The following is a 14918-nucleotide window of genomic DNA, read 5'->3' as shown; positions in this document are numbered from 1 at the left end:
TATTGTGGAAATTAATTACCGGCGAGTGTTTGCAAACCGGTTGAGCGGCAAAAGCAATCGGCTGAATGTGTAAATAGAGTTGCAACGGTGCAAAGCATTCCAGCATGATTTAATTTACATAAAAAAAACATTGTTTGATTGTTTGTGTTTTAAGAAGCTAAGCAATCAAGAGGACGCATGATTTTGACACATGCGATGATGGTCGATTATTTTAATGCTCATTAGTAACTTTAGATTGATCGTTCCCTAATGAAATGCAATCATGTTTTGGTTTCATATGAATATAAAATTACATATTTGTTTTGTATTTTTTTGGAGCTTCTTCAATATCCATTTGTATTGTCTGTAAAAATTAAAGGGGCAATAGAACGCTCCCGACAAAACATAAATCAAAGCATTTTATGGATTTCAATTTCTCATAAACTTCTCTTTTTCTCGCGAAAATTCTTTCGATGCTGCCGTTTCACAATTGCTGTTCCATTGCTCTACATTTGGTTTATTGGTATTTAGTTTTTTTTAATTCTCATATGATGACGTTCGTAGAACACCACAGCTGTGATTCAAAAATACATGTTTTATTGCTTTCTGAGTATTTTATTGTCATGAAATGATGGTTCTGTTTGCATTTTGTTACCATGACATTTTCATTAAGCTTTTAGACGTATTCCAATTGCTTCTAGGAATACATTTTGTGTTTTTGACAATGTTTACGGTGTTCCAGATAAGTCTTCATACGGAAACGCATGAAGCCCCACCAACGCACGATTGTAACACTTTGCGTGGCACGAGGCAAACATAAAATATGTTCTAAACCGGTGCGACCCACATGCATAGCTTTATTTTGCTGCCAATAAAACATTTCATCAAAAGCGATGTCATATTCTCGGGAAAAAATTATTCGCATGTAATGCATGTGATACCTTCCAGCTTTAAAAGGCTTAGAGTTATGATGTTGTTTTTTAATTGGTAAACAAAACATTGTTCACAGCCCAACTCTAGATAATTAAAGCAATAGATAGCCATTACGGTAAAGAGAGTGCCTAATGTTTTTTTTTTAAATATTTGTTCTTAATGCTTCCATTAAAAATAGTATTTATAATGAACCTTATTCATCTCCAACAGAGGATTTTGTAATTTAAATTTAAATTCTACAACGTATATTCGCATATACGTGGTAATCTTTATGTCTCTAATGCCTAACACTTGCATCAAAGATCATTTATCGTCAACGCTCCAGCTACCCCTACTTTGAAATTATGATATCGATGTACTTTCCTCGAAAACAACGAACCAATACCCGTTTGTCGTGTGGTACACGGAAGCTATTTGTCAACAAGTTGATTCCCACCAACCAACCAGTCAACCAGCCAGCCAGCCAGCCAGCCAGACAGCCAGTAACCGTGCTCCCACCTGATTCAATCAGATAATTCCAAAATTCCTGTTTCATGCCTGACCGCTACGCGATCTCTTGATGATGGATGCAGAATTTTCTTCCCCTGACCCGGGGAATGAAAGATCTAAATTCTAAAAATCCGATTGCCCTACTTGGCACTCGTCCAGCTCGTTCTCCTCGTCTTCCGCAGCACGAAGTTCCTTTCCAATGACATCGCCATCTAGGATCATTACACACCCCATACTGTCTCTCTTGCGCTGCGGGTCCCGATTTGTATGGTCACCGCCATTTTGCGCCACCCGTTTTGCTTCACTGCACACCCGGCGTCATCAGCAGCATCATCATCATCATCATCGGTTTGCGCGTGTTCGTGCTGAAAATGCAAAACAAAAGCACACAAAATCAACAGACCATCCGGCCACATCTTGGGCAGGGTATTGGCTGCCACTGGATGCCAGCAGGAAATGGCACGAGATCGCATAAGCGCACGTATTTTCAACAGGAAAGGAGAGATGGGGGGAAGACTACGTGCGGGTGTAATAAATTCCCGGACAATTTTCATCGTTTCTCAGCTGCCAGCGGTAATATTCAATAAAAAATCATTGAACCATTGGAGCGCGCGGAGTACTGCGGGCGAAAGACATTGGCCGGTACCGAACCGAACGGCCCAGCAACAGTGAACAATCGCCCGTGCTGTGATGATGATGATGATGATGATGATGATGCTACCAGCGCCAGTGCCAGCAGTGCCAGTACCGGTGGTCCACGGCGACAACATTCTTCTGCGCCGCTGGCATGGCAATTGTCAATCGGGGGACGAGAATCACGACGCGAAACGCGGGATAAACAGGATGATGGTCGTCCTTGACGTGGAGAAGCCTGACAAAACGCAGTGGTAGGCGCCAAACCATCCTCTCGGTCTCTCCAGAGCATCAATAGCCAGCCGGAGATCAAAATCTAATATTTTTTTATTGGCAATATTAAATTGTACGCTTCGCGAGCACCCGCGAGAGTGCCGGTTCGTACCGTTCGCGCCGTTGGCGTTTGTTACGTTCGTCGTCGTCGTCGTCGAGGACGCCCAAAGTAGTCGTCGAGCACCGTTGAATGGCTGCTGGTGATGCTCGAGCGAAGATGGAAATTATTGTTCAGCAGTACGCTCGTTCGATTTGAAGCGAATTTCTTGGAGGCTAGTGTCATTGAGATCACGCAGTTACCCGGCCCGCCACTTGGGATCTTACCATCTTCCCCCACACCGTAATGGGCTACCAACACCAACGGAAGAGTCGAGAGAGAGAGAGAGGGAGTCCTTCAGAAGTCCTTCTCTGTACGAAAAGTAGGCGAAGCGTCAACGACAACTAGATGACGTCAGAGTATTCAGATGAGTCAGGTTGACATAACCTCTCCCATAACTTGTTCTAATCTGTCGCGTAATCGCACAGCTGTGCCCGATAGTGCCTGGGACCGATAAATTGAGCTGCTTGTCCCCCGGAACGATGTCGATAACGATGAGGTAATAACGTTTGACGAAGAGTTAAATTAGCTGCTGCTTAGTGGCGTTATTCTTGGGCATCGTGGGCTCAGCAGACCACAACTGGAGCAGTATCTTTTGCTGACTCTCGACTCGAGGGACTCACGCATAATTATTCGTTCGTTCCGCAGTTCCTGTAGAATAAGCTGTAAAGTGCTGGACACACCAAATGGATGGATACGTACCTACAACTTCCATGTCCCCCGAGATGAGCTGCGTGTGGAAGGAGGGCGCATCGGCCGAGATCTCGCAGCTGTACTTGCCCGAGTAGCTCGTCTCGACTGGCTGCAGGACGACGTGGCTTTCGTTGGACAGTGCCCGCTGGTTCCGTTCCGTTTGATGAGATCACCAAGATAGCCGAGGTTCGAAAGAAGTAGAAGAAGCAGTAGAAGTAAATTAGAACACAGACCAAAGGCATGGAGCAAATGACGCATGATTAGGGAGCAATGTAGAGGAGAAAGTTCTGGAGCAAAAAAAAAGTGGACCAAAGTGGACAGAAATCAAACTCACACTCCTGGACTGGGGGATCCAAGGGCCTGGAAAGGACATTAGTACATCTATCTTCCGGGCGATTCGTGGTGTTCGTCGTGGAAGGCGGAAGTCGACTCGTCGGGACCTTCGAGTGGAGCAAAAGCAAAAAAAGCTAAAGAGAGATGGACATCAACTGCCAATAAGCGCCAATGACGCGCCGGACCTGACCGCTTTTGGCTAAATGAGAATGAGAATTGACAAACCCTCAGAAGCGCCTCAGCAAAATCTGCAAGTCTGCAAGATGGCGCTGGCAGAAGCTCCCCCGGGAACTGGCGTGCTATCGCAGCTGTTGATTAGCTGTCAGGTCAGCCTGGGCTCTTGACTCCCGGCCCCGCAATGTCACCGCAAAGGAAGTCAGCCAGTAAGTGACGTGTGTGGTTTAACAAAAACGCCCCAAAAAGAAAGAAAAAAACAAAATGTGGCAGCCGGATACCGGAAAAACCAAAATCCCCGACTATCAATCACCGAGAGCGTCGGTGGTGCGGCCCACAACACCACCACCACCTTCCTCAGCTCATTTATTTGTTTCATTCGAGCGGTTTCTTGTCGAATTTCCGCTTTCGCCCTTTTTCTCGTGCCTTTTTTTTTTCGAGCGTGTTGCTCAAACACTTTACAGACCGCCGGGAATGGATGCCGGGAGCTGCGTGTCAGGTTGGGTGGCTTCGTTGGCAGTAATTTGGGAGGCGAAAGAAAAATCGTTTTCGCTCCGTCGTGTTGTTGCTGCTGCTGCTGCTGACTCGTCAAATGAGCGCGAACATCAGCGATGTTCAAATGGATGCAATATGCGGTAACGGTAACCGGCTGTTAAAATGTGACATTTATCACCCAGTCACCAGCCACCACGAGTCTATTGTCGTCGTTGTTGTCGTTGTTGTTGCTGTTCGGTTGGACAACTAATGGTATCGTTGCGGAATCGTTTCAGGTGTCACAGTGTTGATGGACCAGTTTATGTGTGTGTGTGTGTGTGTTTCTATTGTTTTCGGGACGGCACACATAAAATGAGGAATTGATGTGTGTGCGCGTCCGGAACTGGAAGGAAAATGAAACTGTTTATTTTTTTGCGGCGCCGCTTCGAACATTACACCACTACCACCACCAATCTGATGAAGATGGATTGACATGGTTTTGGGGGTCCGTGGTGGGATGGTGGTTTGTGGCTATCAAATATGATAAACTGCCAATTAAAGGGAAGAAATGGATTATTTATGGCGGTAAATATGTTCAAATGCTCGGTCGGTCGGTCGGAGCATAAATCGGTAAACCGAAACCGGTTCGTCCGCAAACGCTAATCATAAATCATCGGCCACGAAACGATCCCCGTCTGGTGCTCCTCGCGCATCGATCGATCGACTGATCCAATAGAAATCGATCGCAGCATTTGGCGGAACGAAAATGACGAATTTCCAGCCAACCAACCAAGCGGAGGACGGCCGCCCGAAAGTGATGCGTTCAGGGATTCGGGAAAGCTTAGTAGCAGATAAACCGGCTCGGTACTGCACTGGGAGTTCCCCATCCACTGGTCGCAGGCCCGTGTTTACCGTGGAAACATCGTGGTCAATGCTCCCACTTCAATTTGGAGAAGAAGAAGCAAAAAACTAAACAAGACCCAGGATCCAATCATTGCTCGAAGCAGAATTTATGAGAGTACAGCTTCCCAGGACGCAGGGAACATCGTTAGATCCACGTGGACACACACACAGGCACAGACACACACAAATACACATGATTGGTACATATTTTCCATCGGATCGTGATCACTAACTGGTCAGTACCGCCGACCGTTGCGAGTCCCTTAAATCTTCATCGAGAGTTTAGTACACGTGAGGGATCCGTTTAGAGGAGAAGGACGATGTACAGCGAGGTGGCGTGGCGCCAGCAACACACACAGAAGAGAAAAAAACACCAGACACAAAATGACCCTCATGCCACGCTGAAGATCGATGGTGAAGCGCGCCTCGAAGCCAACGAGGCGCGGTCCAGCGGAAAGCAGCATTCCAATTTGGTGCCGAGAGGCCGTTATCGATGTTGTTTATCGACCGGAAAGCACCCTGGAACCCCGGGCGCAGGGAGGAAGCAACGCGGAGTTCCGCTAAAAACGAAAACGAAAACGAAAGGAAAAAAGGAAGCAGCCGAACCGCGGGAACTACTGGGTGGTAAAAATACGGGCAATTTATTTCTTATCTATTTTGCGGTGCGGTGGTTTGTCCCGTCCTCTTCCTTCTACTCCTCCCCCCGGATCCACTGCCTGTGGTCGATCGGCTTCGGACCGAAAGCCGATTTTCGTCGACCGGGGTCGGCGGATCCACTCCTGGTCTTCCTGGTCTTCGTCGTATCGTGTCGTGTCGTGTCGTGTCGTGTGCGAGTGATCTTGTTAGGTCCGGATGATGCTTTGCGTGGCCATGATAGAATGGCTCAAAGAAGTCAAAGAAGACGAAGAAGAAGGGAATGCGATTGGTCCCACGATTGGTAACGCAGTGGCCATCGAGTTCGTGCTGGTCCGGCAAAAAGCAAAAAGCCAAAATCCAGAGCCCAGGAAATGGCCATAAAAAGTCATGCCAATCTCATGGACACGCAGAGACAGAGGAGGAAGGGAGGAAGGGAGGAAGGAAGGAAGAGTCGATGGCCACCGATGGCGAGACCATCGAGGATTAACGCGCACCGCGACGTTGAGCAAGTTGATCTATGTGGCGTTACGCACAGCGCGGAACGCCAGTGGCACTGTCACTGGGTGGATATAGCGGAGTCGTCCTGACGCTCTGGCGTCGCCGTTCCCTCACTCCTTGGTTCTTATTTCGCGCGTTTTTTTGGCTCCATTTTTTTTTCGCTGCTTCCTTCCCTGCCTTCCTTCCATCCCATCATCCGGGCTCCCGGGGAGACATTTTGTCATGTTTTGGTCGCCAGCACCATCACTGCCGCCCTGGCCGGCCTCGTTTATGGGGGACTTGAGTGTGGTGGAAATGGCGAAAAGTGTGTTCAAGACCGAGCGAGTAAACAGAGCAGAACCGACCAGCCCAATGAGAGTCCGGTGTGGTGTGCTTTTGCCAGTGGCCAGTGGCCAATGGTGCCCTCGTTGTCCTCCTGCGTTTGTCAGACTTTTGCGTGCGTCACGGTCGCGTCATCAATATCGCACCAACCGCGAATAGCACACCGGTGGCCCGTAGGCAAATCGTAGATAATATTAGAGGACGACTAATCGGACTCATCATGGTCGGACATGGAGGAACACCGTCTCACCGGCAATACCATCGAGGGTTCTCGGTTTGCTCGCCGTGGCGTGTAGTGTTGCTTCAAAGCAAAAATAAAAAGCAAAACACAATACTACATACTACTGAACGGCAAAAAACAACATCTACCTCAGGATGGCGTCGGTAAAACTATTCCACCACTGGCCAGGGAAGGAAGGAGGACTTCCTTTTCCGATGGAATCCCTCCCAGCCTTCGGCGATGGCTTGATTTTTGCCACCGAAAATGCCACGGAAATGGTTTGATTGTCTTCCACGACAGCATTCGGTCCCCCCGCAAGCTCGACGATAAGCAACGACGGTCGCGTGGATGACAACGAAACAGAAAACGGATAACCACAGTCGGCGGGCGGGCACGGTTTTTAGTATCCGTAGGCTACGGGAATGCTAGTAGCAGTGTCGGTCGATAGTGGTCGGAAAAGGCGAGAACCAAACAAAAAAAAAAAAACCCCTCAAAATCGTAAACAATCTCAGTCGGCTATCGCCTCCGAAATCTTCCCTTCCCTCCATTTCTGTTGTTGTTTTTGGTAGTGTCCGGAGAAATCGTGGTTCCGGTGCCGGGATTTCTCTTCCGCCGGAAGCAACAAAACCACAGCGACGCCAAAGCTCTGAGTGAGTATGGGTGTGTGTGTGTGTGTGTCTCTCTCTCTTTCTGTCTGTGTGTGAATTTGATTGGTAGTCACCATCCCGCTGTGCTGGTGTCTGAGTGAGTGCTTCGTCACTTGCCCGGACACCGGTCGGGCGCGATTGGTGATTTGAATTTTCATTAGCTTTCCGGGTTGGTCCCAGCCCCGGTGATGGCCTCGTGGAGCGTGGAGTAGCGGAGCAGGCACCTCACCCTGGCACCTCAGTGGCCGCGCGGTGGTCGCGTCGTCGTCGGCACTCGAAGCAAGCCGATCTGAAGATTGATTTGTGGCTCCGACACCGGAGATTTATGGGATTTTGCGGTGAGTGTGAGTGAGTGAGGCAGCGGTTTTTGGGCGGGATTGTGTCAGGCTCACGGTGACGCGGACCGGTCGGAACGGGTACGCCGGGAAACCTCGGAATTGCACCGCGAGCATCGGTGCATTAGCGCTCATCCAGGCATCGGTTTCGAGAATGCATCGCGGTTCCGCGATTTGCATCTCACCGTTCGTACCGCTGGAGAGCGCCTTATCCTGGTATCGGCATCGGTGATGGTGCCATAGGCGAGAGTGAGCATTAAAGTGCTCGAGATGTCCTTTGTCATAGTATGGCTGCTGCTGCTGCTGCTGCTGCTGCCCGTTGTGTAGACATTGTGGTTGTGGGTTTCAGTTGTTGCAAAATGAAACCCCTAGAGGTGAAATGCACGGAAATGGATTATATTGTTGTTTTCTATTGCTTCCGGTTTGAGTTAGGTTATTGGAGAGCTTTGTTTGGTGATTTATTGCAGTGCTTTTTTGTTGCAGAGTGTATTAAGATGGGTTTTTGTTTCAGTGCTTTGCGACTTGCTTCGATGTATATTTTTTTGTACTAGGATACGAAGGTATTTCAAATTTATTGGATTAGGAGAACTTTAATTTAAACGAATTCTACTATGTTTCGAATTCAAGTTTAGTCAATTTTAAAAAAATAAGGCCCAGTAAACTATGAAATCGTCATAGATACAAGAACAGCTAAATTATTTCTGAGGAAGGTACATGAAAGTCTTGTCTACTAATATGTTCTATGTGATAATGTTCTGTCTGATGGCCGTTAAACAGCTTTATACCAGGTGTCTGTGTGGTAGTCTAAACGAGAAGGACGCCTACATCTTTTCAACCATTCTACTATCTATAGATATAGGCGTAGTTACAGTAGGACGTCTACTAGGCCTACGAGTGGGAATACCAAAAACTGTTCCGAAAACATGTTCATGCATGTAAGACTGTCTTTTGTACCTTGCGGCCATCTTTAACAGCCGGATGGTGATGCTTCTCAGCCCTCGAAAGCCAATAACACAGTACAGGGAGCATGGAGCTCATCAAGGATTTACTCTCTAAGAAACATGCATCTTCAGGGAATGGATGTAAAGGACGAAAACTAAATAAATCAAGAACAGTACATTTAGAACCACAGAGATGGCTGGTTGGTGTACTTCTTCTCAGTTCTACGCATAAATGTCAGTCTGATCCGGAAGATCTCTTTCCCTAGAGGATACTTTGATCACAAGAGTCTAAGATAACAGTTGATTGATTGATTGATTGATTGATTGATTGATTGATGGAAGAGTCTAGGATAACAGTTAGTAACGTCATCTTGACCGCTAGGCGAACAAATTTCGTTTCATCTGGTGATAGCAGTGCAATACCACATTGATAAGCACTTATCCGATGGTTAACCCCGAACAGTGAACAGACACAACAAGTGCAGTTGAGTGAGCAATTAAAAATGGATCCTTCAAATGTAGTGAATATATCGAATGAGAGTGAAAGTGATCAACGAACAATAAGAAAGGGAGCAGAGGGCAAAATGACTCATAGTAAAATAGGTCACAGAATATTTGAATCTTGCAATCACTGAGAATACTCAACGAGGATTAGATAGAATCTCTGTCCATCGTAGATCGGTCGTAACCAAGAGTCATTTCAATTGATAAGCGTCTGATAACTGTGGCTAAGAGTGCCTGCATTTGAAGAGGCAAAATCGCAACACAGAGTTGATGGTAGTATGGTGCTGATAAGCGCTTTTCAGCTTATGATGGGATCGGTGACATTGGTACAAAATGTAAAATGTAAATAGTTACAACATATGCGATCAGCGATAATGATAAGTGCATCACAACATTGCAATATCAATGTACCGATTGAGATAATTCCGCTATGTTAACTACTGACGATTCAAAATAAAAACTATGTATTACTGTCAAGAATGCAAGCGAAACAAACGATGGTTTTTGTTCATTTTTTATAATTCGAACTCAAGTAGTAGTAAAACTTTTTCCTCATTCCAGGAACAAATATACCGTTATGCTTGCTTGACAGAAAGGACAATTAAGTTCGAGATATCAGTCTTGCGATCGAGATCTCAAATGAGGCGAAAATTCCCGCATAGATTACTGTTTGATATTTGCTCATTTGAACTTTTTGTATTTTAATAAAAATCTGTTCATCTCAATCATGTCTAAATCGCTTGTAATAAAAATTGGAAAGAAAGATACGCGATGATTTGCAAGCAAAGATCCAAGAACAAAGAAATAGTTATTCTTCCCGGTAGAACCGCCTCAAGTGCGAGTCCTTGACCTCCCGCTTGCAAATGCATACAGCCGATGCAAGCTTCTTCTCGCAAATCATCTTTCCCCCTTTCTGCACTGATTGACGTTGTTTGCAAAATTAATTTAATTCAACATACTTTTCCCGCCTGTTCGCCTGCAAATGTCATGTTTACCGCCGTTCCCAACTGCAGCTGATTTCATTATCCTTGAATCGCGCATCGAGGAAAGCAAACCCCGTACTAAGAATCCCCACGACCCCCTTGCCATTCGCACAAAATCCATTGGCAACAATTTGTGTTGCATTCATTTCATCCGAAACGAATCCCCTCGCTTGCGAGCCGCTGCCGTGACGCGGTTCTTGGATTTGCAAAAACAAACCACAACCAAGCACCGACACCGACAGTCGGTTAGTCGTTCCGAGCTGCGAGTCGAGAGCTGGCGCTGTTCCTCGCTGACAAAACGACTATTTTGAGCTCACTCATTTGCTGCAGCCATCTTTTGCTTTGCTGCTGCTGCTGCTGCTGTTGCTGGTGAAGCTCTTCTCAACGCACATCTTGACGGCTGCTAGTTACGATTGGTTTTCAAGCTCTCTATTTTCCGTGCCATTCCGTTGTTTGTGTCTCTTCGGTTCTCTGGCTTCATGGTTATCCTGCTGCCAGCGATACCAACCAACCGATGGTCTCCGGATACCGGGATGTATGTATCTCGGGGCGCGCACAAAAGATGCTCCAGATGATATGAGAACGGGGCAACGAGGGTTTCTGCTTCATCGCTCCACTCCATGGTTTCTTGTGTGCCACACTTTTCCACGCTTTTCCACGCTTTTCTCGCTCATCCCTCGACCTTGCTCGTCGCTAGTCTCGCGTGTCATTAATCAAATTTGTTTCGCTCCGTTCGCTGGAAGGAAACTGTTTTTATTTCGAGCCAGCCACGACTCGACAACCGTGGCACCATGGGCCAAAAGCACCAGAGCCGAGAAACCCCCCGAACAAGCAGTCGCCAGTAACGCGGGAAAAAGGTCCGGCCAGGAAAAAAGAAAAAGTAAAAACACGCCGAACGGCGGAGAAAAGCATATTTAATTGCTCCCTTAAGCTTTTCGCGCGGCCTCATCCCCGCCTGGCTTGGGAGTTCCATAGAGACACATGCTGTTTTTCACTCAGCGCGCAGTGGCCAAGACGACGACGACGACACTCTGGCTGATGTTTTTCTCGCCTTTGCTTTCTTTGGTTGTCGGAGTTGGAGCGTAACAAAAAAACAAAAAAGAAAAAGAAAGGAATGAGGCAGAATAGCGGAAAAACCGTTTTCCCAAGCGCAAAACCAGAGAGAGAGAGAGAGAGAGAGAGAGAGAGAGAGAGAGAGAGAGAGAGAGAGAGAGAGAGAAAGAGCGAGAGAGGAGAGGCTGCACGGTTCTCGTGACTTTTGTTGCCACTTTACTTCGTGCCACACTTGTCATCATGAGATGGCGTCCGCATGGTAACCAAGGGTGAGCCCATCGCCGCCCATGGTTTTCCACACAGGAACCACACTCGCTCGCCACTCCTTTCGGTCTCCTTCCACATTGTGTCACCATCGTAGGAAGCTTTGCTTTGCGCATTTCATCGCATCGTGGTGGCAGAAAAAAAAGAAAACGAAAAACGTGGCGAGGAAAACGGGATTTCCTCAGGCCTTTTGGTAGCCGCCTCCGTTGGGAGCAATGATTTCGATGAATAATGGAGTAATTCAATATCGGCCCGGCCACCCTGTTGTGCCCGTGTGTGTGCGTGTGCACACCAGGAACCGGGTGAAACACACGACACGGGAAAAAAGCGGGAAAACAATTTATTGTCACTCGCAGGCTTTCGCATTTGTTTTTCCCACGCCCACGGTTTTGTTTTTCTTCTTCTCCCCTTTCGGTAATAACTTTTCTTTTCGTGCAAACATTACTCGCGTTCCGTTTTTGGCCCAAGGTTACACAAATCACAACAGTCGTGTAGTCGTCGTGTCGCGGATGATGGTCATTACTTCCTGCAGTGAAGCCTGCGCTTAAAATGTTGGTGGCCGCTGCTGCTACAAACACTTTCTAGGGCATCATTTGTAAGGGGGTTGTGGTGTGTGCAATCGACGAAAACAATCCACAGAGCAGAGGAGCAGCAGAAATGGATTAATAACCACTAGCACTACCAAGGAGCAGCAGCACAAATCACAAACCCACCAGCAGCGTATAGTTTTCCGTTCGATCGACAAAGTTGAACAAACAACTTTCTCAGCAGCTGAAACTGAAAACCATTCGTTGTTGGTGGGGATGGTGATGGTGAACATGCAACACACTCGTATGTGTCGGAGCAAACTGTTGTTTTTTTCTATCTGTTATCTTTTTTTTTTCTACCGCCGGAACGGGAACGCGAAACCGGAAAAGCGGTGGTGGTGTAAAGCGATGTGTAATTCCCCCCTTCACCTCTCCTAGAAAGTCCCACCCACCTCCCCAATCCCCAAAAAGTGGGCTTACCAGATTTATGAGTGTAAAGTTCAAAAGTTTCTCTCCACACGGTTCGTGGTTTTTTTTCCCTTCTTTCGTGGAGGGGGACCGGAGAGGTTACCGGAGTGGAAAAGCGAGGGGGCACTAGTAGTGTGTAAAAACTGCTTCGCCGGCAGAAAGCGCGGCGAGAGAATCCGCTCGATACGGTCGAGAAGTTATCATACCATTAATGGTGAGGCAAACTAGTTTGCGTGGCGACTACGGGGACGAGTGGCTGGAAAACGAAAGAAGGAACGCAGCATCCAGCACGAATCAGAGCAGAAAATAATGTTCGCCCCCCCACCCTTAAAAGGTTATGTCAAGCACACTACCACCACCCGATTGTTGAACTATTATATGCATAAAATTTATTTTCCGATTCCCGCGCTCGGTGTCGGTTTTGTGCTTTTCCTGTTGAATTTTCCATCCCCTCGTTTGGGGTGAACTAGTATTCGTGGTGCACTCGTGGTCTTGAGATTCCTTTTTCCTAACTTCATAGATCCCGACGACGACGACGTTTTATGGAAAGCACGAGCAAAGATAAGGTTCACGTGAGGCACGGAATGTGCGCCGAAAACGGGAGCGAGATAATTTGAATGAACTTCATAACCTCCCATTCCCGTGTGTCTAGTGGTCCAAAACCAAGAGAAAGAAAGAGAACGAGGGCCACATCGCTGATGTGGGAATAAGAATTTTCCGATTCCCGGGATCATACATTCTTGGAGGACTAAAGCGTGGCATCCACGTTCATGCACGTCGTCATGCACGGAGTTGGAATCTTAGTCGGAGAGCAAAACGGAACGATAGTGCCGCAGATCTGGACGGATCCGAGGATTTCGAGCTTGACCGAAAAAATTTACGCTTGCATGAAGGCAGTAGGCCACGCCGACCCGTTTTATTTGGTAGGCAACACTGTCTAAGTGTTGCCAAACTTCAGCCAGGTCGAAATGTACCACAAATTTACTTTGTTTACACCAAAATATAGCTTACAAATCCCGGAAAGAGAGGATTTCTGGAAAGAGTTTATTCAACTCTATAGGGAGTGCTCCGAGGGATAGAAAGTAAAAAGTTTCAGCTGTTTTTTTTATAAACTCTCGAATTGAATGCGCCTTGACATTGAAGTAGGCTTTGAGCTTGGATTGATCCTAACGTTAGTTGAGCATCGGCGGACGTGCATGACGACCTGCATGAATGTGGATGCCGGGCTTAAGGGTGAAGGGGGCGCAAAAAAAAACATTCGAAAAAGAAGTGAAAGCGGGACTTACGTCAACTTCCACGCCGCTGGGCGTGCTGAACGTTTGGACCGTCGGATTGGCCTGCGGTGTGTAGCGGTAGAACTCGCGCCGGCCCTTGTACCACTTGATCGAGTAGAGCCGCTCCGGTTGTTCCAGCTCGTAGTCACAGTTCAGATGCACCGTATCACCCTTCCGCACCACCGCCGGTACGGTGACGCGCACTATCCGCAGTCCGGCCGTCAGTTCTGGAAGGAGAAAATGGAGGAAAAAGGGAGCGCATTACTATCGAGGATCATGAGGCGGGAATTGTTGGGAGAGGAGGCAGTGGTAAGCAAATCATCATGTTATATGAATACCTAGGAAATTATGCTGTTAAGGGAATGGTATGTTGATAGAGAGAGAGAGAGAGAGAGCGCATAAAGACCATGAATAAAACTAGATAATATCGTTTTTGCTATCTCCTGCACGCTGGCACTCAGTTTAATGATATAATTCATGTCGTTACATAGCGTTTCAAAGAAGTCATTCGAGCTTAAGAAATGATGAATTTTCACTCTCGCATTTGCACGGGTTTTCTCGCTGGTCGCTGGATGGAAAATGCGCCTTTCCACTGGTCGCTGGTCGCTGGCGCTTCCACTACGCTTCATTTGCAGCGGATTATGAGCGTAAGAACATTTTTGACGAAGTGCACAGTGGCTTAATGTCCATGGTATGGGGTATGGGAGCCACACCATCATCAGGCACACCAACACTAGCAGCAGGAGCAGCAGCAGCAGCAGGAGCCGTAAAATTCTTTTGCCCTCGGTGACCCCAATCCGCGGTAGATAGTCCGGGACAAGTTGCAATTTGCCCAAAGATTAATTGCACCGAGGAGGATAAAGCGGATCCTCCCAGGATGGAACACTATGCCCAGGACCAACATAAATGGTGCTTTGGACGCTTTGGCTTCAGCGTAGCATAAAGCACAGGATCATACACTGCTTTTTTCCCTTCAATTCTGCTTCTGTTTTGCACTCTTTCGTTCTCTTTCTCTCTTTATATATTTCTCTCTTCCTCTTTCTCTCTCTTTCTCTTCTCTCTCTCTCTCTCTTACTCTCTCTTTATCTTTTTCTCTCTCTCTTTCCGTCCCTGCACCATATTATTATTGGCCACAGCGACCACAGTCAAGGTAGTCGCGACGGGAAGGGAAAGATAAATTGCAGAGGCCGAGAGTTCGAGAGCTCACGGCCTCCGGCTCAGGTCGAATGCAGTGACCGTGGACCATCGTTTAAAGCTGAACCTCCC

General features: G+C 47.3%; 1 protein-coding gene across 2 annotated transcripts in view; it reads right to left on the bottom strand.

The window, feature by feature from the left end:
- The window catches only part of LOC125960179 (uncharacterized), a 108217-nt gene that overhangs the window by 11807 nt on the left and 81492 nt on the right, over positions 1 to 14918 (bottom strand). For both annotated transcript variants that reach the window (XM_049693417.1, XM_049693418.1), the window contains exons 3-4: positions 13665 to 13879; positions 3107 to 3242 (exon numbers count right to left, since the gene is read on the bottom strand). In XM_049693417.1, coding sequence (XP_049549374.1) covers positions 3107 to 3242; positions 13665 to 13879 — 351 coding nt within the window. The remainder of the gene's footprint in view (positions 1 to 3106; positions 3243 to 13664; positions 13880 to 14918) is intronic.

This window comes from Anopheles darlingi, chromosome 2, assembly GCF_943734745.1.
Source record: "Anopheles darlingi chromosome 2, idAnoDarlMG_H_01, whole genome shotgun sequence".
NCBI classification, from domain to species: Eukaryota; Metazoa; Arthropoda; class Insecta; order Diptera; family Culicidae; genus Anopheles; species Anopheles darlingi.
The sequence above is the reverse complement of the archived record's forward strand: the minus strand, read 5'-3'. Positions and strand labels throughout refer to the sequence as shown.